Genomic DNA, 27,892 nt, shown 5'->3' on the forward strand with positions numbered 1-27,892 from the left:
TCAAAGTAATCGGCCCAGTGGGCCTTCACTTCGTACTCCTCTGTTAAGAGCCCACCAACCTCCACTCGAACTGCAGTACACCAAGGGGCGGCCTTGGGGGAATGTAATACGCAAATTCCCCTGTAAGGACGACGAGAATCACTTTATTACAGGTGATGCTGTATGGATTTAAGTTGCAACTTCAGAGTTGCTACAACAAACCGCTGTTCTTAATGAGGAACTGAGCACTCTGGTCAATCCTGCAATTCTGGATCATCCTCCAGTGACCATCAACGAGCACATGGTCAATTTCCTTTGCCACACCACCAGCGTTGGAATACCAAGTCCAGTGATGAGCCTGTGGGCGCTGAAACCATGAACCACCATCCTAAGTCCATGACTTCTTGCAAAGTCAAGGAACTTAATGCTGTTCTGGTTCACAGCTCCAGACCCATGGGGACAAACACATGTCTCATAACCATCCCCATCAGTTCCAGTCGATGCATTGAAATCTCCCAAGACTGGAAGAGTATCTCACCTGGGGCACTGATCAACCAGACTCGAGCACGGCATAGAATGCGTTCTTCATGGTGAGATCACTCACCTCCATCAGAGCATGTTCAGAGACCAGGGAAATGACACCCAAGGAGTGGCGAATCCTTAGTCTTATAATACACTCATTGACCGGTGTTACCTCAATTATCATTGGAGTCAGCTTATCTAACACAGCTACAGCAACTCCTTGCAATCGCTTGTTGGACACAAAGTCCAACCAGCGATAGCCAAGGATTCTCCGAAGAGGCCTGGTATCAACGTAATTAAGTCTCCATCTCAGATCCCTGGTCAGAGTCCAAGTCTCACATCCGTAGAGCAAGACTGGAAGCACAAAGGACCTGAAGACGCGGACTTTCGTCCTCCTGCACAGCTACCAACACATGTTAATTAGGTAGGGTTTAAGATTAATTGCCCCAGTATGTAATCGCCCCCCTGTGAACTTTCCCGACATTTTGTATTCCAAGATCAGCAACAAAGGTGGGGAACACGTCCCTAAAACAACTACAAGCAGGCAGAAGCCCCGCATTCCCGGGTTTCGTGCGAGCAGGCCATGCCCCGGAGGCAGAGGATTGACGGGCATGATGTGAGACGCATGAAGAGGAAGAGGGTGTGGGAGTCAGCAGATCAAATAGGACGGAGAGTGGAGAGTTTGGAGGAAGAACGCATGAGTGCAGAGTGAGGGACGCACGCAGTCAAGAAAGAACGTAGTTTGGAGATGGCCTGTAAGAACGGCTTTACGGCTTGCTTTCCTTCGACGAATGAAGAAGACAGCACGATTCTTGTATTTTTGTTGAGGCGATTTGGCTCGCGTGGTGAAGCAACACGCTGCCATTTGGCTCTTGGTCGTGTTATGAGGAACGGACCCTGAGCCTCGTGTATGCCAAATAGTGGGTCGGTGAGGAGGATGGATGCACGAAGCAGATGCATGGGGTCTCTGAGCCTTGATGTTGAATACCGCTCACGAATTGTCTGACGAACGTTCCCGCTGCGATTGACTGACTTGGCGCCATTTTGCGCGCATTTACATGTGCAAAAAGAAGCGCCTCAATTCCAAGTTCCACAAAGACCAACTCTGGGCCAAGCTAAGTTCAAGAATAAAAGAAGGATTTTCTTTTATTTTGTTTCCCCTTGTTTGTACTGAAGTCTCTGTGTGGAGGCGCCTCAACTTAGACTTTAATTTACCTTACATATTTATAATTATTATTCCCACGCTTTCGAAGAAAAGCGGGAATATTGTGATTGTCTCTGCCATCCATCCGTCTGTCTTACCCTGTAACTCCTCCGACACCGTTTGAAATAGGAACTTGAAACTTTGGGACATAGTAGATATATGTATGGGGAAGTGCACAACACTTTCGGATTTTTGATATGACCCCTAGGGGGTGGGCCAGTGGGGTTGGGGTCATGGGGGTCGATTAAATAAAAATTGTCTTATAGCTTTATAAATCAAACATATTCATGAGTTATACATTTAACAACATATTTTTTTAAACACATGATGATCAGAAGGTGCTTGGGGGTAGGGGGTGCTTAGCGGATAGGGGGTCAAAATAGCTCCTCCTACACCGTTTGAGATTGGAACTTGAAACTTTGGGACATAGTAGATATATGTATGGGGAAGTGCACAACATTGTTGGATTTTTGATTTGACCCCTCAGGGCCGGGCCAGAGGGGGTGGGGTCATGGGAGCTGATTAAAATATATATATATTGTCTTTTAGAATTTTAAATCAAACATATTCATGAGTTATACATTTAACAACATATTTTTTTTAAACACATGATGATCAGAGGGTGTTTGGGGGGGGGGGTAGGGGGTGCTTAGGGGGATAGGGGATCAAAATAACTCCTACACCATTTGAGATAGGAATTTGAAACTTTGGGACATAGTAAATATATTTATGGGGAAGTGCACAACACTTTCAGATTTTTGATCTGACCCCTAGGGGCTTGGCCAGAGGGGTTGGGGTCAAGGGGGTTGATTTTTTGGTTCACGAAAAAATATTTTCACGAAAAAAATAAGTGACCACTATATTCGTTATTGTTGTGTGTCTGTCTGTCTGTCTGTCTGTCTGTCCCGAGCATAGCTCCATGGGTTTTGATCCGATCCTGATTAAATTTTGGTGGGAGGTTTATATCATGATCTAGTTGTGTTTCCTGAGAATGGGCGTGGTGCGCCCATTATGGGTGGAGCCACGCCCAAAAAACATGTGTTTTTAGGGGGTAGCCGATTTCAATTTGCATCTTCTCCTAGGGGGTTTGTCGAATCTTACAGGGGTTTCGGTATTTGGTTAGCCCAATGGCACCTGCATAGCCCCACGGAGCTCAATTTTTCATTTTTGTCCCAAGGTCAAGGTCACAAGGTCAAGAACTTAGAAAATTGCGAATTTTGACGTAAAAAATTATCTTCTCCGAGGGGTTTGTCGAATCTGGCTGAGGTTTCACTATTTGGTTAGCCCAATGGCACCTGCATAGCCCCATGGAGCTCGATTTTTCATTTTCGTCCCAAGGTCAAGGTCACAAGGTCACGAACTTAGAAAATTGCGAATTGTGTTTTTAAGGGGTAGCCGATTTCAATTTGCATCTTCTCCTAGGGGGTTTGTCGAATCTGGCTGAGGTTTCGGTATTTGGTTAGCCCAATGGCACCTGCATAGCCCCACGGAGCTCAATTTTTCATTTTTGTCCCAAGGTCAAGGTCACAAGGTCAAGAACTTAGAAAATTGCGAATTTTGACATAAAAAATTATCTTCTCCGAGGGGTTTGTCGAATCTGGCTGAGGTTTCGGTATTTGGTTAGCCCAATGGCACCTGCAGAGCCCCACTGAGCTCGATTTTTCATTTTTGTCCCAAGGTCAAGGTCACAAGGTCACGAACTTAGAAAATTGCGAATTTTGATATAAAAATCATACGACCGCCCAGACTTTGAGAGCTTGGATGACAATATTTTTTATGCATAATCTTGAGGTCATTCCCCACCTAAAGTCTTGAAACCATTTTGCTCTATCTCGAACACCTTGCCCGTGGTGCCCCCTTCAAGTTTGTTTTTATGCTAATTTCATCAAAGTATGGATAATCCGAGGAGTGCGAAATGCCATATAGCCTATATGACGTTATATTGTTCCTGGAATGCTCCAGAGAAAGTTTTGCACCAAAGGTCATAATCCTTGACCTTTGACCTTTAAAGTTCACAAAGGTCAAATTTTCAAAGTTGTGGGAATCGAACTGGGTTTTCGACCTTCTTTGACTAACTAACTCCAATAAGCTATAGCACGTATCCTGTTTCCTTATTTTAATATCTACAACACTGTTTTGTGACCTTTAAAGGTTATGCAAAGGTCAAATTTTTAAAGTTGTTGAACGAAACCGGGTTTTCGACATTTTGCAGCTAATAACCTGTCACTCGTACCACATCATGTTGATCATTTATAACTTGGTCAAACATTACCACATTGTCTCATCCTTGACTTCTGAAACAATCTAAATCGTCAAATACCGCTCGTGAACCATCGTCGTCTTCAGACTTGTTTTTATTATAATTAATATTATACACAGTTCATTCCTATGATTAAATTGATGCACAGTTCTATATTGCTGTACAGTGTTAAATTAATGTTTCATGAAATGTTGACATGCTTGCAATGACTTCTGATTTAGTAAACATAGTAAGTCTTTGTTCATAAAGCACATCAAATAGAATAGAATAGTCAGTCCATTTTGCAAGATAAAATTTCACCTAGCGTTAATGGGACAAAGCAGTGCGCGCGGGAATATGCGATGGTGTGCCATCGACAACGTAGTTCTAGTTACATTTATAATTACCCTTGTAAATATTCCTATTGTCATTAAATACCGTGTTCATTTTAAGTTGCTGTTTCCATGTTTGTCATGGGGTTTGAGTATAACCCCCCCTCCCCCTGTGCATCAATTTCTGTGCCCCCGTCACACCGCCATTGCCCCCATGCCCTTCTCGCGCTCGTGATAATCTCCGAGGATCAATGTGTCTGCCTCCTAAATAAGAAGAAACCGCTCAACCGTCTGGGTTGGGTCAGGGGATTTAACCTGGCCACCAGCGCCACGACAATATTCTTGTAACCTGGTACAAACAGATGCTGTATATTTTATGTGGCAGCTGGAATTCTGGAAAACGAGGAGACTGCAGATTGTATTGATCAGTTAAGTCCTTTCCTTGCTCATCTTGCACAGTGTATGATATGCTTGGCACCGGTGCTTTGTTCCTTGGATAAATTGAATAGCTTTATAATACTTTGCTTTTGAACGAGATATGATTGGGGAAAATATTAAGCGTGAACCTTTAATCTAGCCTCTTTACGGCTGGCTTTGTTCCGAGACGAGTGATGAGCGTGAACCTCTAGGTCTTTGAGACAGCTGGTCACCACCATCTCAGATCATCCCCCATCCAAAATCCTGATCTTTTCCACACCCATTAAACCACCCCACCCCTCCATATCTCCAGATTTTGCTTCTGTATCCATCTTGCCCACCCCTTGCATTCTTGCCTACCCCTCATTGTTATCCGCATCCCTTGTTTGTCCGTCTCTGTCTATTTTCTCCCTCGGCCCTACTGTTCATATTTCCCCCTTCTCTCTGCTGTTCCTTCTGTGATATTGCATCCTCATCAGTTCTGTTTTCTAGCTCCTCCACGAGCCTTGACTGTATACAAAAAGGAAATGTGCTGCTCAATACTCCTGATGCATTCCCTTAACATCACAAACGGTTGTGTGAACATCTTTTGACGTGACTACACAATGGATCATCAGCTGCTGATTATCTTTACGGTTTTGGATTTGGAGAGGGTTGTAAGAATGATTTTCTTTCTCTGTGACTGTCGTTTCTGCTCAAGCCCAACAATGTTGAAACGAAAAGTACGATTTGAGGCTCAGTTGAAGCAGGACGAAGAACAAAATGAAGAAAAGGCAGAAGAAGAGCTGGATCTGCAGCTTAAACGAGTAAGTGTCCTTGTGTGTTAACTGTGAACTGCATTTTATTTTTATTTTATATTAATCTAAAGCCTGCATGGAGCTTGCACTGAAAGAGCAGGTTGCGGGTCACCAAACATTAAATAGTTTGATGCAAACTATTGTGGTTGCCTAACTCTTGGGAAAATTAATGCAGTTTAACTCCGAAGTTGTTATATCTCGAGGCTGTTGAAAAAAACAGCCACGTGCCATATATGGATGGTGACGTCACGTTCTCCAAAACAAAGCGGACGCTCACTCGCTCATTGAAGAAGTGTCCAGTTCAGTGGGCCGTTCTTTCGCTTTTTTTGAGCTTGCAACTGTCTATATTATCCTTTTTTATTTTGAATTATTGTAGAACAAAGTTATTTGGATATTTGTACATCATGCCTCGTACGTGTGTCGTCATGTTTTGCGAAAATGGCTGGAAAACAGATAATCGCTCCCACCGATTCCCAAAGGAATCAAACATTCGCTGGCAGTGGATAAGATTTGTACAAACAAAATGGGCGAATTTTCCCCCAAAGAAAACGGGTAAAGAGGACCCTTTAGATCGACTTGTCATTTGTGGTGACCATTTCACAGCCGAGGATTATGAAGGCATAAACACATCTGATCACCACTCTGTGAATATGAGTTGTTAGTTGACAAGTTCTCCAGATACTGCTCTGTCACAGAATCAATTGTTGAGTTTAAGTGAGAAAAACCTTGAAATGTATTCTTAAAGAGTACATGGAAAAACACATAAATAAACTTTCTGAAAAACACAAGCATGAAACAATTTCTCAACAAATCAACTTATTGTTGATTAAATTACTTTTTTTAACAGCATCAGCAAATTGGGCTATTTCATTTCAATTGTGAAAAATTGATCAATTTTCCACTTTTTTTTTCTAAATTTGGTAGAATATTTCCCAATGAGGCTAAACATGTTTTGGTATTTATATGCCACAACAGTCTCTTGAAAGTTGGGGTTTGTTCTAACTGTTCACTTTCGCTGGGGTCAAGCTCAGCTGTCAGAAAGACTTCAACGCCAAGGCTACGGTGTATAATATATTTGGGTCCATTATTGATTCCCTCTATTTCTGACTCTTGAGTGACTCGAGGGTTAAAAATTATTATATCAAGTCACAGACAAATCAAACTTTACATTATTTTATGCATCGAACAAAAAAATGAAAATCTACAAACCAATCTGTCTGGTGGAGTCTGTCAGTATGAACTGCCAGGCAGTCAGTCCTGCCACTTGTACACGGAATAGGCTGTTTTCTGGCACTTGCAAGTGGCTCAAATTTATATAACTCAGGGCCAGAAACTCCATAGTATAAATTCCCATCATCCTCCGACTCGTCCTCGGCAATATCGGAATGAAAACACTCAATTTCATCGCCGCTGAAATCACTCTCCAATTCGCATCTCGTCATTGTTCACACGCTGTTTCCGAATGTTCACGAAGTTTTCGGAGAACGTGACGTCATAGCATCTTCGGTAAATTCCGGTCTGTTTTTCGATCACTAACAAAAGTTTTGACTTAAAAGTTAATTTCAGCATATTTTGAGTTTCAAATGTAAGAAAATAATTGCCCAACGATTAATTATTAATGTGATTACAACCTTCGAATCACGCGAAGTCATCAGCGACCCAAAACCTACTCTTTAAATCACATGAAGGAATAAGATGTGAGGAGACCGGTGCACTTTTACAAGAATTACATGGACACTAGTCGATAATCGACAAACATCTGGTACACAGGATTTGAACCTGGGTTCTCTACATCGTAATCCGGAAATTCCGAGGGTAATACTACCGGACCGACCAATCTCTCCATTTCAAAAGTCCATTTCAATCCCACAACAAAAGTAAAATGTCAAAAGATATCGTGATGCTAAACCAGAAGAGGATTGTTGTGTCGTATTGTAGCATCGTAATGTGGTGTCATTCTTCATTGTTATTCTTCTTCGTTCTTATTTTTCATCCTTTTTCTTCATCCATCACAATCCCACAACAAAAGTAAAATGTCAAAAGATATCGTGATGGTAATCCATAAAAGGATTGTGGTGTTGTATTGTAGCATCATAATGTGGTGTCATTCCTACCTTGTTTGGTTGTTTGTTTGAGAATTCATCCCTCTCTGTTTTTACATATTTTTTTGAAAAAAAAAAAATTTTACTTGGGGATATAGCACTTGCTGGGTACTTGTATTGTTGATACGGTGCTTGCTGGGTACCTGGGTTGTGGATACAGCGCTTGCTGAGTACTTGTATTGTGTTCCAAAAAGCAAACTATAAGTGAGCCCCTGATTATTAAGGTTTATTTCAAATGGACCTTTTTGCAGGATGGAAGTAAAAGGGCGGTCACAGGAGCAGGTAGCAGGTTCAAAGCCAAGCATTCACTCGATAGTGATGAGGAAGAGGAGGATGATGAGGAAGGAGAGATGCGGGGAGGAAGAACATCATCCAACTACTCCATCCTGAACATCGATGACATCGAGGGTAAGCACTAAACAGGTACATCTGTTACAAATCTGGCAGCCATGAGCACACAACAGCCCGAGTCCTTATGGATCAGTTATATCGATAAGTATGTGTTTCTCGTTAGGGTCCCGTCCCGAGTCTAATGGGAATTAATTGTACGTGGGCTGCGGAATTATTTTATAGTTAGGATTTTTACATCACTTATAACAATGACAACAACGCCATCTTCGCTTTCACAACAACAACACTCTGCTCACAGCAAGGAGCAGGTGTCTCACTCGCCCCATCTCCCACTCAGCACCATCGCCATTACGCACGTGGCCGGAGGTGAGGAGGTAGGCGGAGATACAAACACCTCTGATCGGGACTCCACCCAGAAGGGTGGGAGTTGCCCCGCCTACCGTGGGCCCGTCCAATGGAAGACGGCCAGGGAATCGCGCGATGGGTCCGACCAATCAGGAGGCGAGTGGCCAGGAGAAGAGGCCCCTCCCTACCTCCTGAAGAGGAGAGTGTGGTTGTCAGGACGAGGGTGAGAGTTTGCGTCCTGGATGTCTCGAATCACGTCTGCCTGGGTTTGCGGCGGACAGGATCCCACGCTTCGGAGGTGTCTCGTCTGTCGCATTACAGCAAGCGATCGATTTTCATCAAGGGAGATCATCTCGTCTCGCCTCCTCTGGATTCGGCTTCCCTGGTCTGTCCTTTGGCGACCGGAGCTCTGGGTAGGGGTGGACGACCAGCCGCGCGCTCGCGGCCAGGTAGCCAGCTGTCCTGACTCCCAGCTGAACTATCCTCCTCGGCTGGAGAGCCGAATAAAGACCCGGCGGGTCCATTTTCTTTTTTGGGTGTGCGGGCCTGTCTTGTCTAAGTAGAATTGTTAAGTGCTTTTGTTGTACATTATTTGCATTGCTTAGTCGGATAACCCTGCCCTTATGTGCTCCCCTCGTTCCCCCGATTATTGTAAATACATTCCCCTCTTGTTGAATGTCCCAGCTCGTCCTTGTCCTTTCTATCATTGGTTTGCCGCGTTGCGAACGGGAATTAGGAGGCTTCATTGTTGCCGTAATCGTGCAATCAGCCCGGCAGGAATCTGGTACTCTCCGCTCGGGGTACGATTCAGATCCGGCTCGGTAATGGCCCGGATCGCGCAGATCCTGCCGAGGGTGAATTTCCCCGGTAGTTTGGACGACGTGGGTATTTAGGTATATTGAAATTGGCAATTGACCTTATCCCACATGGTCGACCTATTGGCGATCTTTGGTCCGATAAGGGACCCGTGACCTTTCGGATTCATCTGAAAGGTACGACCTCGATTCCGGGTGTTCGGTGGAGCCGAATCTACTGCTCCACCTTAGCGGTCATGCTCGCCACCGAAACTCGGCCCCACAACACATCTACCTTGTGAGTGTATCTATCTACCTTGCATGCATTTCTTTTTGGCTTTGTCTCTGTCTGTACAACTTCCCTCGCTTTATTACCCCCACGCACGTGAAGCGAAAAGCATTGTTAAGCAATTGGTTCAGGTCCGTCCGCCTGTCTATAAACGTCCATTTTTGATCGAGGAACAGCTTATTTCAATCTAGAATGTTATATTTTGAACTTTTCGGAACATGAATCGAAAAACAAACCTGCAGTTTATCAGTACTTTGGCTCAGAATTAATCCCGATTGCTTACGCGCAGAGAGGAGTGAGATATTTCTTTTTGCTCTGTCTCCCTGTCTGGCAGTTAAACGTAATTGAAAATCATTCCAAACAGGAAACTTACTGTTTTTACTGATGTCATAAAGGACACAAACAACAGGCATGAAGAACGAATGTAACGTGTTAAATAACGTGATGTAATAGACACTATGGCAATGGTGGTAAATTCCAGAATTAATTTATTGAAATACAGCTTTTACAATCTTTATTTTATTTAAATTGATTTATATACTTGAACACTGTAGAACACAAATCGCCTTCTTGTCGCTTCCAAAATCCCTCCGTATTGCAGTGCCTGGACATGTGTAAAAGGGTGGTGTATAATTGTGGTGGAAAAGGGTGATGCATAAGACTACTTCAACAGCACGAAACTTCCGGAGTTTTTTTTAAACGATCTTCAAAATAATTTTGATAAAGATTGAAGTATAAACTTGAACACTGCATGGGGTATCGTGTTCTATGAACTCGAGTTTTCACGGTGACAAATTCACGTTTCTGTTGCTTTTCTGTGTTAAGTGGTTTGAAAAGTTCGAAGTTTGAAAACAAAGTTGTAATGTGAAGCAAATCTTTTCCAATGTTTCAAACATGAAATGCATTTATTGTTTGGGTCAATCTACACAATGTTCCCATGTGAGCACATGTGCTCCGATTCCTGATTCCCAGGATGATATTCTACTTAATCCGTGTCCATTTTCTACTAATGTTCATTTAATTCAAGCAAATGTACGCTGCCTCTTAATGTCCTCCTCCTGTATGTGATAAATCTACTAGCTCAACAAACCATAGAGGCTGTTCAAAATTTTATTTTCATAATTACAATAAAACTTTGAATGGGACAGTTTTATTATAATACTTGCAAATACAATCCATCACTTCGTGAACGCGGATATATTAAGGGGGGAGGGGGAAGTAAGAAGGTGGGAAGGGATAGAGGAAGGAGGAAAGGGTGAGGGGAGGGAGGGAGACCGAGGAAGGATGGGGGAACGAGGAAGGAGGGGAGAGTAAGGAGGGCTGGAGGAGCGAGGAGGGGTGGGGGAAGGCAAGGCGGCGTGAGGGAGGGCAAGGGAAGGCAGCATGAAGGGAGGGCAAGGGAAAGCAGCATGAGGGGAGAGCAATGGAAGGCATTGTGAGGGCAGGGTCCATCTGGATATAATCACCGTCATTATACATGCAGAGACAAACACCGCCTCGACATAACCACCGTCTGGATATGTTCAGTCCAGAGAGAGAGAGAGCAGGAGAGATCGGTAGGTAGTTAGGTGTGGGAGGAGGGTGCTGCACTGCATTGGGAGGGGGTAGAGCAAGGATGGGAAACAGAAAGAGGGGTGGGGATAGGGGAGTTATCAGAGAGATGTTATGCTTTATGAACCAACCACACACACACACACACACACACACACACACACACACACACACACACACACACACACACACACACACACACACACACACACACACATTAGTGCTTGGCCAATATCGGCAATTTTTCAGGAATCGGCAAGTTGGAGTCAGTGTGATTACCGACTACAGTACGTACTGTATACAATCCAAAGACCTTGAGTAGCTTTCACCGAAAAAGAACGTTGCATTTACATAGACATTTCAGGGATACCTTCACAAACGTTATTCTTTATAAACAGGGACGTGTGATGGGTGGAGAAAAAAATTGGCGTTAATAAGAATTTGGCGAGAAAAACAAGTTAATAAGGCAAACAGCTCGGAAATTGGGTGTTATTTCACAACTACTCGCTCAGAATGACGGAGCTCAAACAACTCACTCAGAATGATTGAGCATGAACAACTCGCCCAGAATGACGGAGCACCGACCACTCATTCAAGAAGACGGAGCACAAACCTCGCTCAGAATGATGGAGCATGAATAACTCGCTCAGAATGATGGAGCACAAACAACTTGCTCAGAATGATTGAGCATGAACAACTCGCCCAGAATGACGGAGCACGAACCACTCGCTCTGACTGATGGAGCACGAACCACTCTTTCAGAATGATGGAGCACCGACCACTCATTCAAGAAGACGGAGCACAAACCTCGCTCAGAATGATGGAGCATGAATAACTTGTCTAGAATGACGGAGCCAAACAACTCGCTCAGAATGATAGAGCATGAACAACTCGCTCAGAATGACGGAGCACAAATAACTCGCTCAGAATGATGGAGCACAAACAACTTGCTCAGAATGATGAAGCATGAACAACTCGCCCATAATGACGGAGCACGAACCACTCGCTCTGACTGATGGAGCACGAACCGCTCTTTCAGAATGACGGAGCACCGACCACTCATTCAGGATGACGGAGCACGAACAACTCGCTCAGAATGACAGAGCACAAACAACTCGCTCAGAATGATGGAGCATGAACAACTCACTCAGAATGACAGAGCACAAACAACTCGCTGAGAATGATGGAGCATGAACAACTCACTCAGAATGACGAAGCACAAACAACTCGCTGAGAATGATGGAGCACGAACCACTCGCTCTGACTGATGGAGCATGAACCGCTCGCTCAGAATGACGGAGCACGAACCACTCGCTCAGGATGACTGAGCACGAACCACTCACTGAATGTTGTGGCACAGCAAATGCGTCCACAGTGAGTGAACAATTCGCTCAGTGTGACGTAGCGCGGTACCGCTACCAACTGTAGGGCACTCGGCAAGTGGCTTAAGCATTCAAGGAAGTACTCCAATTAAATGGATGATAAGGAACGGCTGGGCTGGCTGTGACTGCATACCATGTGGGATCCCTTTAACTTTAAAGCCTGTCTTCACTGTGCCCGCAACAGTTAAAGAAATTAAATGAATTCGTTCAAAGAATGGCTTTATCCACAAAGTAGTTGCTGTGTTATGTAGAACAACCCTGGAGACATCGCAAAGTTTAATCTTCCGTGAAATAAACATTGCAGATAATCTGCCGCGTTGCCTGCTCGTCTGTGCATGCATCACGTGGTACATCGATTCATGGTCCGCGCAAACGTTTTAAGTTAATTTTACAACATCCGTTTTCACCAGATTTGCTTTGATACCTTGTAGAGCACCTCGCAAAATCTCCGAAAAGATACACAGATCTGGCAGATGGTATGGTTAGGCAGTCCTTCAGGGTAACAGGACATGATGTCAAGCAGTGAATGCATTACATCATATAGCTCAATGAAGCTAGTTAATTTTGGCACATTCCTAAATCTTTTGTTCCTAACTACAATTCTCCAAACAGTATAAAAAGATAAGTTTAATACTTTTGAAATGTCGTATTTTATTGTGTTTGCATGCAGAAGGAGGGACCATAGCCTTGTTTGCCTAAAGTAAATAGGTATATCGGCTTAGTTATAAGACTCGGTATTTCCTGAAATTATCAGATTTCACTCCAGATTTAGACACTGTTTAGTCGGGACGATATCCGATCCTCAAAGGCGTATTAATATTTCGATGATATACTTTAATCAGTCCTTGAGAGTAGATCGTAGAAAATCATATCACATAATGCATGAAATCACTCCATGCTCCAAAGGCCTGAGTTATTTTATAACTTGGTTTACGCAGTTCTTCAGCTAAAATGTAGGGTCGGTAGGTCGAAATATAAATATAATTTCAATTTTTAGAAATTACATATTTTTATGACTTTTTCCAAGTTCCATGGAAAAGACAAGGGTAGGTGGGGGGGGAGGGGTGATATAAATCCCGGACCAGGAGGATCTAAGAAAACATTGAAGATGGAAAACCATTCAAATGCAGGATGCCATTGTTCACTGTATCATCTGATGTGAAAAACAATGAAGAAGGATTAAAACTTGTTTTTACAATATAGTCTGGCATGTTTTTCTTATAGGAACCTGTTGGATCATCAAACAAATGGAAACAATGCCGAGAAAATTACTGTCCAAGTCTTAGATGTGTGCGTGCACACCAGTGCATAGTGCTGGATATGATTAAAAAAAGGTGTCTACTCGGAGTCAACACGCTCAAAACGGTCAATCGGAGCCATAACCAGCTTAGTTTTCAGTGGGCATCTGATCGTACCATCTCCCCATCCCCATGAGCACATCAAAGGCTGATTTCTGGTCCGTTGAAGGCTGAATGCATCTCACAGGGAAACTTTGACGTACTTGGCACCAAAATCTTTCAATACGAACAGCGGTGTACAACTTTCGATGGAAACAAAATCGGCACAATCGAGAGTAGCGTGCGAATCATCCCTGCTGCTGCACTTCATTGATGCAATAGTTCGGCCAGAATATTCGTCGTCAAGATGTTGCGTGATTAAATCACCAATACAGTCACTCGAATTTATACCGCTGACATACTTCTTAACAACTCATGGCTTGCAGACTTCCTCTCCTGTCGCAGTCACCGTGTGGCCCTAAATGGAGTTCTTTCATCCCCTCTTCTTGTCCAGGCTGGAGTTCCTCAAGGTAGCGTTCTGGGCCCTGTTATTTTTCTGGTTTTCATCAATGATCTCTCCGACTCTCTGGAAAATCCTCTATATCTGTTTGCTGATGACTCCACCCTCTGCCGTACCACCGGTCATCCCTCAGACCGGCAAGCAGCAGCTTCTTAGCTTGCTGCAGATCTGGATAAAATCACAAACTGGTCCAACACGTGGAACATGTCTTTCAATCTAGACAAATCTCACACTCTCACTATGTCTCTTCGAAAGGACCGTTTAGAAAACCCCCCCATCCATTTTCTCAACAATCCTCTGGAAGAAGTCCTTTCTTTCAACCTTCTGGGTCTCACTATCTGCCATGACCTTTCCTGGGAAAGCCACATTTCAAACCTCGCCTCCAAAGCCAGTCGCCGACTGGGAATCCTCAGTCGTGCAAAATCCTTCCTCGGCCCACCTGAGCTCCTGACCACTTACAAAGCTTTTGTCCACAGCCTGATGGAGTATTGCTCTTCACTCTGGGCTGGTGCTCCTGCCTCCCACCTTTCTCGGCTTTACGCTGTAGAAACCAAGGCATTTCGGATCATTGGCATCTCCCGCAATGAGGCTGTCTTTGGGCCTCTCACTCATTCACCACAGGTTGGTCAGTGGTCTTTCTGTCTTCCATCATCTCCTCTCCAACCTCGCCATCCCCCCCCCCAGCTCTCTCTGCAATTTGTCCCCACTACATTTCCGCAGGGCGCTCAAGGTCCGCCAACAACCCCCTTCTGGTAAAACTACCAAAATCACGAATCACTGCTCACCTTCACTCTTTCACTCCTCTTTTTTCCCACCTTTGCAATAAACTCCCTCACTCTGTTCATTCCCATTCTTCCCTCCAGGCCTTCAAAACAGCTGTTCACCACCACCTCTTATCATCCCCCATCCAAATCCTCGATCTTTTCTACCCCCGATAATCCACCCAAGCCCACCTCCTTCAAATTCTCTGCTTTCCTTCCTGAAAGTCCCTGTAATATCCATCTTCTGTTCCCCATGTTCCCCATCCCATACCTCTCCCTTCCACAGATCTCCTAATGTCTCTGTTCCCCACTGTTTACGTGCAGAGTGGGTAAACAGAGTGTTTGTCCTTCCCACTCCCTCCTCTCTTGTCTCATGTCCCCCATGATGTGCGTTGTGTGTTAGCTCTCACACGAGCCTCGACAAGGTATACAAAAAAACAACAACAACAACAAACAATCACTTTCGCCCCAGAAACAACAGTCAATCTGAACCACGATGGCCACTGCTCAGACGCCATGACCGAAGACGACTGCGCAGCTCGGTTAAAGGTGACTCGGCATTTTGGCGCGCACGCACGAAATTATATTTTGAAAATAAATGCCGACGTTTACATTTCGGGTTTTGAAACTTTTGCACCTTTGGCGGAAAATGTATAAATATAAAATACACCCGTGCGGGAGTGACGGTCATCTCTGTGAGAAACAAGGTCAGCTGCTATGCAATGACACCATTCACTAACTTTTACCATGCCCAGTGGAGAATATATAGCCTCCTGAAGGTAGGGCAGTTTTTGCAAACTTTGAAGTCAAGTGACGCGAAAACGAAAGCGAAATTCGAAAATCCGTCCCAAACAAATTTAGATATTGTCCCATACATTCATATGCCACAATCAAATTTAATATCGCTTGAGAAATGTCGGAGATAGATTTTGAAAATCGTCATTTTCGCATTTTTTGCCAACTTTGAAGTCACGTGACACGAAAACGAAAGCGAATATCGAAAATCCGGCCTGACCAAATTTAGATATTGTCCCATAGATTCATATGCTACAATCAAATTCAAGATCGCTTGAGAAATGGCGGAGGAGATAGAATTTGAAAATCGTCATTTTCGCAACTTCAAAGGCCTCGTGACCTTGACCTTGACCTTCAGTGACCTTGAAAGTCATACCATCGTGTATGTCTCATCGACCTCTATCAGGATCACTAATGACCAGATCTCCCGCTTCAACTTCATTGTGAACAGACGGACGGACGGATCGAAGGACATCGACACCCATATTATTAGGTCATGCTCGAAGAGATGACCTAAAAAGGCTAAAAATGTGTTTTATATTTATATTTCATTTTGGCAAATATACCGTCAACGGATCCGTAAACCAAGTTATAAAATAACTAAGGCCTAACTTGAAAACTATTGTACTTACAAAAGTGATGTATACAGTGATTCAACGCTCTGATGAACAGGTATTCCATAATATGAGTTAGGAAAGTGAAAAAAAAATATTGAAACCATCATGAAGCAATCGTTGCGGCATGTTCCAGGTCGAAGCATGGTTGAGCAGGCCAAAAAACATGGCAGCTTCAGACCCCCCGAGGTTACCGAGGATACGCCTTAAGACCCCATTTGGAGCGGTGACCGAGGATGCACCTGATAAAGGATATAATTAAATAAGGTTGTTAATTATCTTCAAAATGGGGTGTTTTAACTAACAACAAAAACACAATTTTCAGTCATGCACTTCCTTGGAGTTTTCTTGGTATGTATGCAAAGTTTCAGGCTGCTAGGTTTCATGGCCTTGGATTTATGGAGGGGACACAGGCACACACTGACACACACACACACACACACACACACACACACACACACACACACACACACACACACACACACACACACACACACACACACACACTTATTTGTATAGATATCATCTGTTTGGATATTTGATACCATATGGTGCATTACTGCATGGATTGGCGATCTTTTTTGGGGCGCTTGACATATTCCACTTTTGGCGAACCGCTCAGCCCACACGAAGACAGTGGTAACATGTACGAGTTGCATTACAAGGAAATTCAACACAGGATCACGTCATTACATCCGACCCATGAAAGCCTACATTACTATTGCCAACCTATGGTTGGTTATCCCTACTCTATCATTTTTAAATGAAGAGCGTCAAACGACCATTACACTACCGAGTCGAGTTAAATTATAAATTGCAGGCGAACAAAAATACAAGGTTTTAACAATCCTCTTTTTATTGGATCAAAACAATGCCTGTTTCACATTAACTCCTCATAAAATTAGATGATATTCAGAGAATACATACCCCGTGCAGTCTTGAGAAGGACTTGGTGTGAGCCAACTCTTTTGCTTTTTAAGGTTTGTTTTTTTTTTCTTTGGTGCAATATGTCTGCCAGACCACATGGCCAATGACGTCATCTTTATCAAACCATATTTCCCATGGGTAGTTGCTCAATGAGTTAAATGTTGCATTGATCTGTTAAGCGCTTTCTCCTACGAAGATTTTCAAAGATTTTCCTTCAGATACAATATGGCTGCCAGACCACATGACACATGATGGTCATTTTTTATGATGGTCACGGATGTAAATTGATAATTTAGAAATTCTGGCCGATGTTGACCTCAAAAATAATTGGTGGTTGAATTCAATGACCAAATGAGCAAATCCTCTTCAAATTTCAAGTTAATCGGATGAAAATTGACATTTTTAGAAATTCGGCCGATGTTGACCTTTTGGCCTCCGTTTGCCCTCAAAAATAATTTGTGGTTGAAGTCAGTGAACTGATATGAAAATCCTGTTCAAATTTCAAGTCAATCGCATGAAAATTGATAATTTTAGAAATTCCGACCTATATTGATCTTTTGGCCGATGTCGACCTCAAAAATAGTTGATGTTTGAATTCAGTGACTTGACATGCAAATCCTCTTCAAATTTCAAGTCAATCGGATGAAAATTGAGGATTTCCGAAAATTGGCCTATGTTGACCTCAAAAGAGTGACTGCCACATCACATGGTCATGTAACATGTGGTAAAGTTTCAATTTCCTCCACTGAACAGTTTTCGATGTACGCTCTTTACAAAATGCAGTCACGTACGACGTACGATGTACGTATGCTAGCGATCGCTTAACCCTGCTTATGGCTTTGTGAGCACAGGGTAATGAAACAAACTCGTTGCCAATATGGCAACAAACCTCAAAGAAGAAGAAACCAATACTTTTCAGACCAGCCGTCCTTGATCCTGTAGCACTATTATCCACTTATCCCTTCTTTTGTTAGGGTACAGACATGGTGTATAGGAAAAAGGTAACACAATACTTGTGAATGTGTAGAAACATCTCGGTATTGCTCTGGGTCAATTCGACGATGCACCGACAACGATTTCCAATACACCCGAGAAAGTGTGGCACCCGCTCCACCAACGTAATGAGATGGCATTCTCTTTTTTCCCCGTTTCGGTTTCTTTTTTCTTAAAGGTTTATTAATACTGTACTGGCAAACCATATGACAACAGCCGATCGATATCGTCTCGTGGTGGGCTTGAGAGATGCCATGCCCACGGTCTGTATGAAATGGCTGGACAAAATGGTGCTGCAGGGACGGATTTGGCCTGACACTCACATTAGTGGATAAGCTAATGTTTGCTTGTTCAATTTTTTTTTATCATTTCTTTCCTGTTTACCTCTTCTAATTGGCAGGGCAGGAGAATGAGACTTTGACGAGTGAAGGTGGGGTTCCCATCACTCCTTTTAACCTGAAAGAGGAGATGGACGAGGGACATTTTGATTGTGAAGGGAATTACTTTGCGAAAAAGGAGTCTTTGATTCGGGATAACTGGCTGGACAATATCAACTGGGTAAGTGTGAGGTAAGGGAAGAACAAAAGTACGGGAGAATGCAAGAACACTGGATGGACGTGTGAGAGGCATGGTGATTCAACCGATGCATTATTTATTGATGACACACACTCTTGGGTATCAATAAACTTTAGGCCCTTTTGTTGAATTATCTTTTCCCATGGATTTAATCATCGATGTGGTAATAAAACAATATGATAATCAATAACTGTGGTTATTTGTTCTGTGCAACAATTACAAAAGGTGAAGAAATATAATCAACATAAATTACAAAAGGTGAGTTCTCTTGGTGTAGTTGTCGAGTGAATTGTCCTACATCAAAGAATGAAGATTCTGCAGGTAATTATTTTAACCACAACACTCTCGTCTGCTCCCATGAACTCTTTCACTGCTGAACCTGTGTCAGAGAGGTGAGCTGCACTTTTACATGATCATGTGATCCTTGAACAAAATAAGGATGGTTGCTTTGCCCTTTGGGGCTCATCAAGTTGGAACTGGTTCCAAGTTCTTGTGATACCAAACTGAAGATAAATAGTTGAGACTTTCGGGATCACTGGCTGGACAATATTGTTGCGAATTCGCGCCCGCCGGCGTGCGAGCGGCCACGAAACTCGAATCGCGGCACGTCGCCCACTGGACGGACAATTCTGTCGTGACCCTCTCGGACTAACGCCGGGAGCTAGTCACGGGTGGGCCTTTCGGCCTCACCACGATCGTGCCAATCGGCCCCCTGCGTGGGATAGGGTTGTTCGCCAAACTCGACCTACCTAAGTACCCACGCGGAGGGTAGACCGGGCGATCGCACCTCGCCGCAGGTCAACTCTGGACACGGGCCACTTAAGCGACCTGTTCCGTACTAGCGGGATAACCGAGCGGTGTTATCGTCGGCCTCGACGGTTCCGATTAATTATCGGGCGTATTAAGCCCACTACCAACCCTTTACGTGAAGCAAGATGGAGATTCAATTAAAGAAAAGACGAAGCGAAACGGGAAAAACAGTTCAACATAATGCACATTTATTCCGCGGCACACGGAGAGCACACATATACAATTACAACAATTATGCACAAAAAGCAGATGCTACAAAAGAAACACAACAATGCAGATCTTCTACCGACTACGCGTGCACACGGCAACACTTACACAGTTTTACTTTACAGACAGCGCCGACAACACATTTACTCAAAAGCAAAAGAAAAGGGCCACCCTCAAAGACAAGGGGGCAGACGGGGCCTGTGGGCCGCGAGACCGGGTGGATCCTACCCGTGTCTTGTGATGAGCCGCAAATGTCGCGGCGCGGCGGTGCCCCGACTCCGCGCTCCTTCGCGGGTTTCGTTGGCACTGCTTGGAGTGGGGTGGGAACGGGGCCCCCTTTTCGCACTATCTCAGCGCGGGGGGGGGGGAAGGGGGGAATTGTTGATGCTCTGGGGAAAGAGGATAGCTGGCTTGCTTGGGTCCCACGACGAGCGACTCCACTGCGAGCTCGTCGCCGACCGCCGTCTTCCTTGCCTCGGACCCGAACCCTTCGGTCTCCTCCCCAATTCTCCTCAGCCGACTGCAGCAAATCACCTCGACCGCGCTCCAGGCTTCCTCTCTCTGCAGCTCCCCGACAGACTCCGAACCCCAAACAGACTGCGAGCTCCGACAGACTTCTCCTCTCCAGACCCGACTTGACTCTTCTCAAACTCGCCTTGACTCTTCTCCAACTGACTGCCTCGAACTGACTATATTCGCCCCGCGCTCGGCGCTTTATAGTCCGGCAGGAGAACCCATATGCAAATTTCTGGATCAGAACGAGCTCGGGGGTGGAGCCACACTCGCCCATTGGACGGAGAAAAAGGGGCGTGAGTCTCCCCTGATCCTCGAATTTGCATATATCGATTCTACTCTGACGCGCCTGGAGGCGGGGCCAAACCGCGCCGCGCTTGCTGATCGGACGGATCAGAAGTGGGCGTGTATCATTCCTGATCCGACTTCTCCTCGGAAAGGCCGCACTTTGCACCCGCGGCTCGGCGTGCGTCCCGCACGAGGCCAGGACAGCCTGACGCTCGGTGCCCACAAGCGGTGCGGGAATGGCCGCAGAAGGAGAGGTGAAGGTGGTGGAGGGTTTATTGTGGTGGTTTATGGCCATGGCGACGTTTGGAATGGCGGTGATGCGATGTTTGCGGGAGCGAGTTGTAAAGGTAAAGGTCGTGGCTGTTGGCGTTGTTGTTGTTGTTGTGAAGCGGCGTTGCGGTTGGTGGTTGTTGTGTGATGGCGATTGAGACGTGGTTGGTTCAAAATAAAGATAGAACAGAAAAACGACTATCTCAAAGGGTCGCAGCCCGAATGAATCACATTTATTCCCTCTAAACAACGGGTTTGGGGCTAACTACACATGTACTCACAGAGATATCTCACCTACGGGACCTGAATGGTGGTTTGCGAATTTCCTCAACCGTAACAATATCAACCTTTGGGGAAATGCTCTCAAGGCTTCTCAGCCTCTTGTGTTTGCTGATGAGGGTTGCCAAGAACCAGATTTAAATAAATAAATAAATGCCTGCACAAGGCAGCCAATAATATGTCATGCAATCGTTTTCTATATTTCAAGCTAAATTCTCCGATTAGACATCATGCCTCAAGGCATGGGCATTATGAGTCAATTGGTTTTTTTTGGGGGGGGGGCAGGGGGCGACTACAAATTTACCCGAATGATGACTTGGTTGCCTGAATGTACACTTCACCATTCCCCTCACCACCATCCCCTCACCACCACCACTACCCCTACACCACTCTCCCCCTTCCACCCTTCCCCTTCCATCCAGTCGGAGCACAACCCAATACGATCCTTTCGAAATTATGTCATGAACGTCATTTTGAAAAGGCCTTTGTGCAATGCGCTGTATACGCGTTTTCGGGAAACCCCTTCCCCCAACGCAAGGCCAGCCATTGCAAGGGGTGATTCCCTCTTTCGTCATTTTAAACACTTTTGAGAAAACTAAAGAATCAAACTAAGGGGTAATTTCAAAAGGGTTAACTAATAATAACTCTTCGGTGACACAAACAGCTGGAAAACAAACAAATGAAAGCCCTTAAATGAACCGCTGATAAGAAGTCCTGAGACATCGCACAGCTTCCCCCGGAGGCCAGTAAGAACATACCTGCTCACGAAGTCCTGGAGTCACAAACGGTTTCCACAGAAATAATACGACCTTCCATGGACATAATCCGACCATCAGCCAACCTGCGTGTGCATGATTGCATAACACGCATTCAAGGACGGCAATATGTCATTTCAAAAATGCTTGAGCCCAAGCGAAACCTCGTGAGGCCAGCCGACCAGAGCTGCCACTTGCCAGATGTATAATAAATCTGATGTTTATCGTATTTTTACACCCATTTTAATCCCAAAAGGATTACGATTGTTAATTGCAAAAATAGTCAAATATATGACGATTCACATGAGTTTTTACATCACATCCATCCATCCATTGGGACCATACTCTATGCAGAGCGTCGGTGCTGCCGAAGCAGTTTCCTTGGCTAATGGGCACAATCCTGGATGGGTCGCCACTCCGACACAGGATACTCGAATGGCTCAATCATCCCAGTAAGCTGGTACTCATTTTGCCGACCTCGGAAGGATGACAGGCTGAGCCAACCCCATCTGGTATTAATTTAACTGCCGAGTGGGATTTGAACTCAGAACCCTTGGATCCCAAACCAGCCACCCTAACCATTAAGCCAACATCAGGGAACAAGCTGTCATCATTCCATCGTCTCGTGATATTTTATCATCTCATGATATTTTTATGTCCGAATTATGAAAGCTATGCTGGTTGGAGGGGGGGCATTTTGACACCCCCCCCACGACTCTCCACTTCATATGCCCTTTCCTCAAGGTAACTTTTGCTTCTGCTTTATAAAAAGGTCCACAGCTTATTACCCCGTGAATGCGAAATGAAAAGCAAGCGGAGTTCATCGAATGTTATATTTTGAATACGAATCATAACGTGAATAGGAAGACGAGTCTTTCGTTTTACCGTACCTCGGTTCAGAATTCGGCCTGATCGCACATGCGCAGAGAGGAGTGATATAATATTTTCACTCTGCCAGCCTGCCTGGCAGTCAAACAAAATCGAAAATCATTACAACAGGAAACTTACTGTGTTTAAGGACGTTATGAAGGACACAAACAACAGGCACGAATAACTCCTGTAATGTGTTAGATGGGGTGATTTAATATGCACTGCGGAATTGGTGGTACAAACGGAATGAATTTATTTATACGATTTTTACAATCTTTGTTTTATTTAAATTGAATCATATACTTGAACACTGTAGTACACAAGTCGCCCGTCATAATGCTTCCAAGAACCTCCAGTTTTGCAGTACTTCAATTGATATGAAGGTTCAATGGGGGTGGTGTTATATGGGTGGGATTCGGGACTGCCTCTGGATTACTTCAGTAGCAATAAACTTTCGGATTTTTTTTTAACAATCGTTAAAATCATTGTTTTATTAAAATTGAAGTAACACTGTGCGAGGTATCATGTTCCATGAACTCTCTAGTTCCTCTTGTTTCTGTTTTGAAGATGAACGTGAAGGAACGCCCGGTGCCTGCCGAAGATGGATGGAATTCGGATGATGAGCAGATTGAAGTGGATGAGCAAAGAATCTTGTCAGCCATATTGTCTCATCTGAAGCCAGGTTTGTCAGTGTGGTGTCTTTTGAGGTATGAAAACCATGTAACTTGTTACTTGTATGGCGTTTGAAGAAAAGAAAGATTCGAGGTGAAACTACAATGGAAAAGGACCCCCATGCAATTGACTCTTTGTTGTTGTTTTTTCTTTTCTTTTTCTTTTTAAAGCCAAGATGCATAGAAATGAGCCAATCATTTCATGCGGTGTGTACGCACTCACCAACTCGTGCCCACGAGTTTTGAATTGCATTGATCAGACCTACTTCAGATGTTCTCGATCGGTTAGGCTTCGCTCCAGAGTTGACACAAAGATGTTTTCAGTAAGGGTCACTGTGGACCGCTCGACTGTAGAAAGTCACTTTTAACCTGGCATTTGCACGCCGGTCAAGCAAATGGAAATCGCTAACCACGGCCTTCTGACAGAGCCGCCAGTTTGTTGCATGAACTGTACTCACCACTTAATCATTTTGTATCCTTTGAAAAAAAAATTTTTTTTTCAGCGAAGTCGATGGTGCGCCATCATAAATCCGCACGCTTCCCACCTATAGCAAAGTTGAAAGATGGTAAAAAGTTACACTAGCAATGACCAAATATCAAATTTTGAGTTAAATTTTTTTGCCCCTGTTTTGATCCCTGTGGCCCTAAGTCCCCACCCCTGGGGCATGAACCCAGGGGTTGAATCCAAAAAAACTATTTCATGCATCCCCCAATGTTGAATACATATACAAAGTTTCATTTGAAAATGTTTTAAAATGTGCCGTAATTTCATTTTTCGGTATTTAAGCTTTTGACCCTGACACCAGGGGGTGGGGCCAAAATGATATTGCTCTTACATGTTCTTGCCATGTGGTGAACACAACTACCAAGTTTGGTGAATTTCTAAACAACCGTTTAGGAGGAGATAGTGTGACGGCTGGACAGGCAGGCAGACAGATAGACAGACTGATGGACGGACAGAGCCGATTACAATATCCCCCCGTTTTTTTTTCTTCTAAAAGCGTGGGGATAATAAAGTATAACAAAATGACCCTTTCTTTTATAAGATGAGTTGCTAAAACCACCTGACAGTAAAACATTTATGATGCATTTCAATGACTTTTGAAACAGGTAGGTTCACTCAATGATCTCATCAGGTATTACCATCCATACAGTGAAGACCAACCTGGCTTGTTAATCGAATACATAACGAAGAAAGCTTGTTTGTTTGTGCATTCGGACCCTGCAGGAGCCAGTGCAACCAAACTTTGCATGGCCTCCTCTTTCATCCAGAGGAAGGCCAAGGGCTATGTTTGAATTTTTTAAAAGAAAAATCAATCCCAGATAATACCAGATAATTTGCCTTCAGGCATCGATCAGGTCTTGTGCTTATACACTGCAGAGGTTTTTTTTTTCCCCCATGGGAGCAATCGCGTAAAATATGTATTGTGATGATCGTATTTTGAGGTTGTAATGATTTGTTGTCACCAACACAAATTTCATTATTATTATATTTCATTGAATTTCTCCGGGCAATGCCAGGTACTTCAGCGAGCGGAACATATTTATGTGAAAAATTATTATCTCTGCCACCGAAGGTGAAGGAAGTTATGTTTTCACCCCTCTCTGTCTGTCTGTCTGTTTGTTTGTTTGTTTGTCTGTCTATCTTTCTGTGCGCAGGATATCTCAAAAAGTTGTGGACAGATCCGGATGAAATTTGGTGGGCAGGTTGGGGGTTTCACAAGGACGAACTAATTCGATTTTTGTCAAGATCCGGATCCGGATCTGGCTACTAGAATTTTTAAAGGTGATTCTTCACCATTGAGAGATCAGGCCAAAAACGATATTTCGCACGATATCTCAGAAAGTTGTGAACGGATTCGGACGAAACTTGGTGGACATGTTGGGTGTGTGACCACGACTAATTGATTCAAATTTGGTGAAGATCCGAATCCGGATCTGAATACGAGAAATATTTTAAAATTATAAGTGATTCTTCACCATTGAGAGATTCGGCCAAAAACGAAATATAGCATGATAGCTCAAAAATGTATTAGGCCAGATATGTTCTTGTTGATCAGGCATTACGTGATGGAGGAATGCGCTCTACTGAGTGCCCTTCTAGTTTCACATTTGCATTCACACATAAACAAACTATTATAACGTAAATTTCACCCAAACCAATGTTGCTCGCCAGTTGCGGTGTTCCTTTATTGAAGGTTGCATGTCTGGATCCTTCACCACCGCTCTCACCTTTATGTTCACCGTTTACCCTTTGACTTCTACTTAGGTGAATCCGTAGCAAGAGCAATCCAGCGCCTCGGTGGAGTTAAACCAAGGGGCCATGAAAAAAAGAAAATGAAACAAAATAAAATTGTTGATGAAAGCACTCCCGAAGAGGACTCAACAGATCCAAAAAGAAGAAGAATCCAACAGGAAGAACAAGATACTCCCTCAGAGAAGTCAAAGGAGGAAAAAGAGAAAGAGCAGTTGTTGGAAGTGAGTGCAATGTTCAGTTAATGTTCATGTTTACCTTTTCTCTTGTTTGAATGCATCTTGTTTTGTTTTTTTCAACCGTCATCTTACCTCTTCTTCATCATCGTACCCACCCTTTGTCCTTCCTCATTTGTGTTCAGCTCTTCTAATAACAACTCTCTGTTTCCAGCTCACAGGCCTAGCAAATGAGCTCATCCAAGCCGGATATTATGAAATATATCAGGACACTCAGGAGAAGATATCTCACCGCCTCCGTGTATTGGGAGCCTCCGAGAGGAACAGAAACACAGAAAAGGGGCCTTCGGTTCAAGCTGTGGACACTCTTGATATGTTTGCTGAGGGGGATGAGAAAATGTCAACGGAAGTGAAGAAGAAGAGAGAAAGACCCGGTGAGAATTAGAAGTGGTGTTTGAATTGCGTTGAGTTTTCGATTCGAGTTAATCGAAGCCATGCTTTCTCAAAAGCTGGGCAGAAGGTGTTGATGGTTGTGAGGTTAACAATTCAAATTGTTAGGTGAATTGAGCATGTTTGTTGTGGCTGAGCTCTCTATTTCGAATAACCTCTGCCTCCAGCCTGGCGTTGGCTTAGCGGTTAGGGTGGTGGCTTGGGATCCTAGGGTCCTGAGTTTGAGCCCCGTTGGCCACTGAATTAACGCCATGGGGTTGACTCAGCCTGTCATCCTTCCGATGTCGGCGAAATGAGTACCAGTCCACTGGTAATAGGGGCACTGCATCAGCGGCATAGCTGCGACCCTAATCAATGATGCAGCCAGCAGCTAAAAAGGCTGTACACGATGGGAACCGAAAACATAACGGGACTGACTTCACAGAAATTATATTGCAAAAAATATATTGAAATCACAGCTTGTCCCGTTCAAAATAGTTTCCCTCCAATCTCACACACTTGTCCATCCTCTCCTTCCACGCTTCCATGCACCTCCGGAAGGCTTCTTCTGGAATCCTCCAGAGCTCCGTCGTCACGGCCCTTTTGATGGCCTCCACATCAGGAAATCGGGTCCCCTTGATCACCCCCTTGAGCTTGGGGAATAGGAAAAAATCACAAGGGGCCAAACCTGGTGAATACGGGGGTTGCTCCAGAGTTGGCACGTTCCTCTCCGCCAGGAACTGTCAGATGCTCAGGGCACTGTGAGCAAGGGCATTGTCATGGTGGAGCACCCAGGCGTTGTTCTCCCACAGATCCCTCCTCTTGGCCCGGACTGATCTCATGAGGTGCCGGAGAATATCCTTGTACATGTATTGATTCACTGTTTGACCCTGTGGTGGAAACTCGAAGTGGACGATGACCTTGATGTCAAAAAACGTGATGAGCATCACCTTGACCTTCGACTTCAACATCCTTGCTTTCTTTGGTCTCGGTGATGCCGGAGTTTTCCACTGACGACTCTGCCGTTTGGTCTCGGGATCGTATTCGAATATCCACGATTCATCGCCAGTAATGACTCTCCCGAGCAGGACTGGATCGTCCTCGAGGCGCTTGATAATGTCTTGACAGTCAGTGACTCTTTGCTGTTTCTGGTCCTCGGACAACAGCTTGGGGACCATTTTTGCACACACCTTGCGCATTTCGAGATTTTCAGTGATGATGCTCCAGACGGTGTCCTTGTTGATGGAAAGTTCCTCAGCAATCATCCGCACCATGAGTCGACGATCTGCGTGCACCATCTGCTTCACACGCTCGATGTTGTCCGTCGTTCTGCTCGTTGAAGGTCTTCCAGACCGTGGATCGTCTTCAACCACCTCCCATCCGTCTTTGAACCTCTTGTGCCATTCAAATGCACTTGGACGTGACATCGTTTCTTCCCCGTGGACTTGCTGCAGTATTGCGAAGGATTCAGAAGGTGTTTTGCCAAACTTGCAAGAAACTTCAGATTGGCTCTCTGCTCACGACTCATAGCACGATGACTCAGACTAAAAAACGTGTAAAGCACGACCTGTAAAAAATCGCACAATGAGCACAGTCAACCATC

At 44.4% G+C, this 27,892-nt stretch overlaps 1 protein-coding gene across 5 annotated transcripts in view; it reads left to right on the forward strand.

Annotated features, from left to right (window-relative positions):
- Nucleotides 1–27,892, forward strand: part of CD2BP2 (CD2 cytoplasmic tail binding protein 2) — a 40,462-nt gene that overhangs the window by 7,333 nt on the left and 5,237 nt on the right. For all 5 annotated transcript variants that reach the window (XM_085880922.1, XM_085880917.1, XM_085880919.1 and 2 more), the window contains 6 exons: nucleotides 5,394–5,499; nucleotides 7,844–8,000; nucleotides 18,592–18,749; nucleotides 23,327–23,441; nucleotides 25,700–25,908; nucleotides 26,075–26,294. In XM_085880922.1, the coding sequence (XP_085737048.1) occupies nucleotides 5,401–5,499; nucleotides 7,844–8,000; nucleotides 18,592–18,749; nucleotides 23,327–23,441; nucleotides 25,700–25,908; nucleotides 26,075–26,294 (958 nt within the window). In that variant the 5' untranslated portion in view covers nucleotides 5,394–5,400. The remainder of the gene's footprint in view (nucleotides 1–5,393; nucleotides 5,500–7,843; nucleotides 8,001–18,591; nucleotides 18,750–23,326; nucleotides 23,442–25,699; nucleotides 25,909–26,074; nucleotides 26,295–27,892) is intronic.

The sequence above is a fragment of the Eptatretus burgeri genome, chromosome 5 (genome assembly GCF_056783735.1).
Source record: "Eptatretus burgeri isolate ZD-2024b chromosome 5, Ebu_testis_v1, whole genome shotgun sequence".
NCBI classification, from domain to species: Eukaryota; Metazoa; Chordata; class Myxini; order Myxiniformes; family Myxinidae; genus Eptatretus; species Eptatretus burgeri.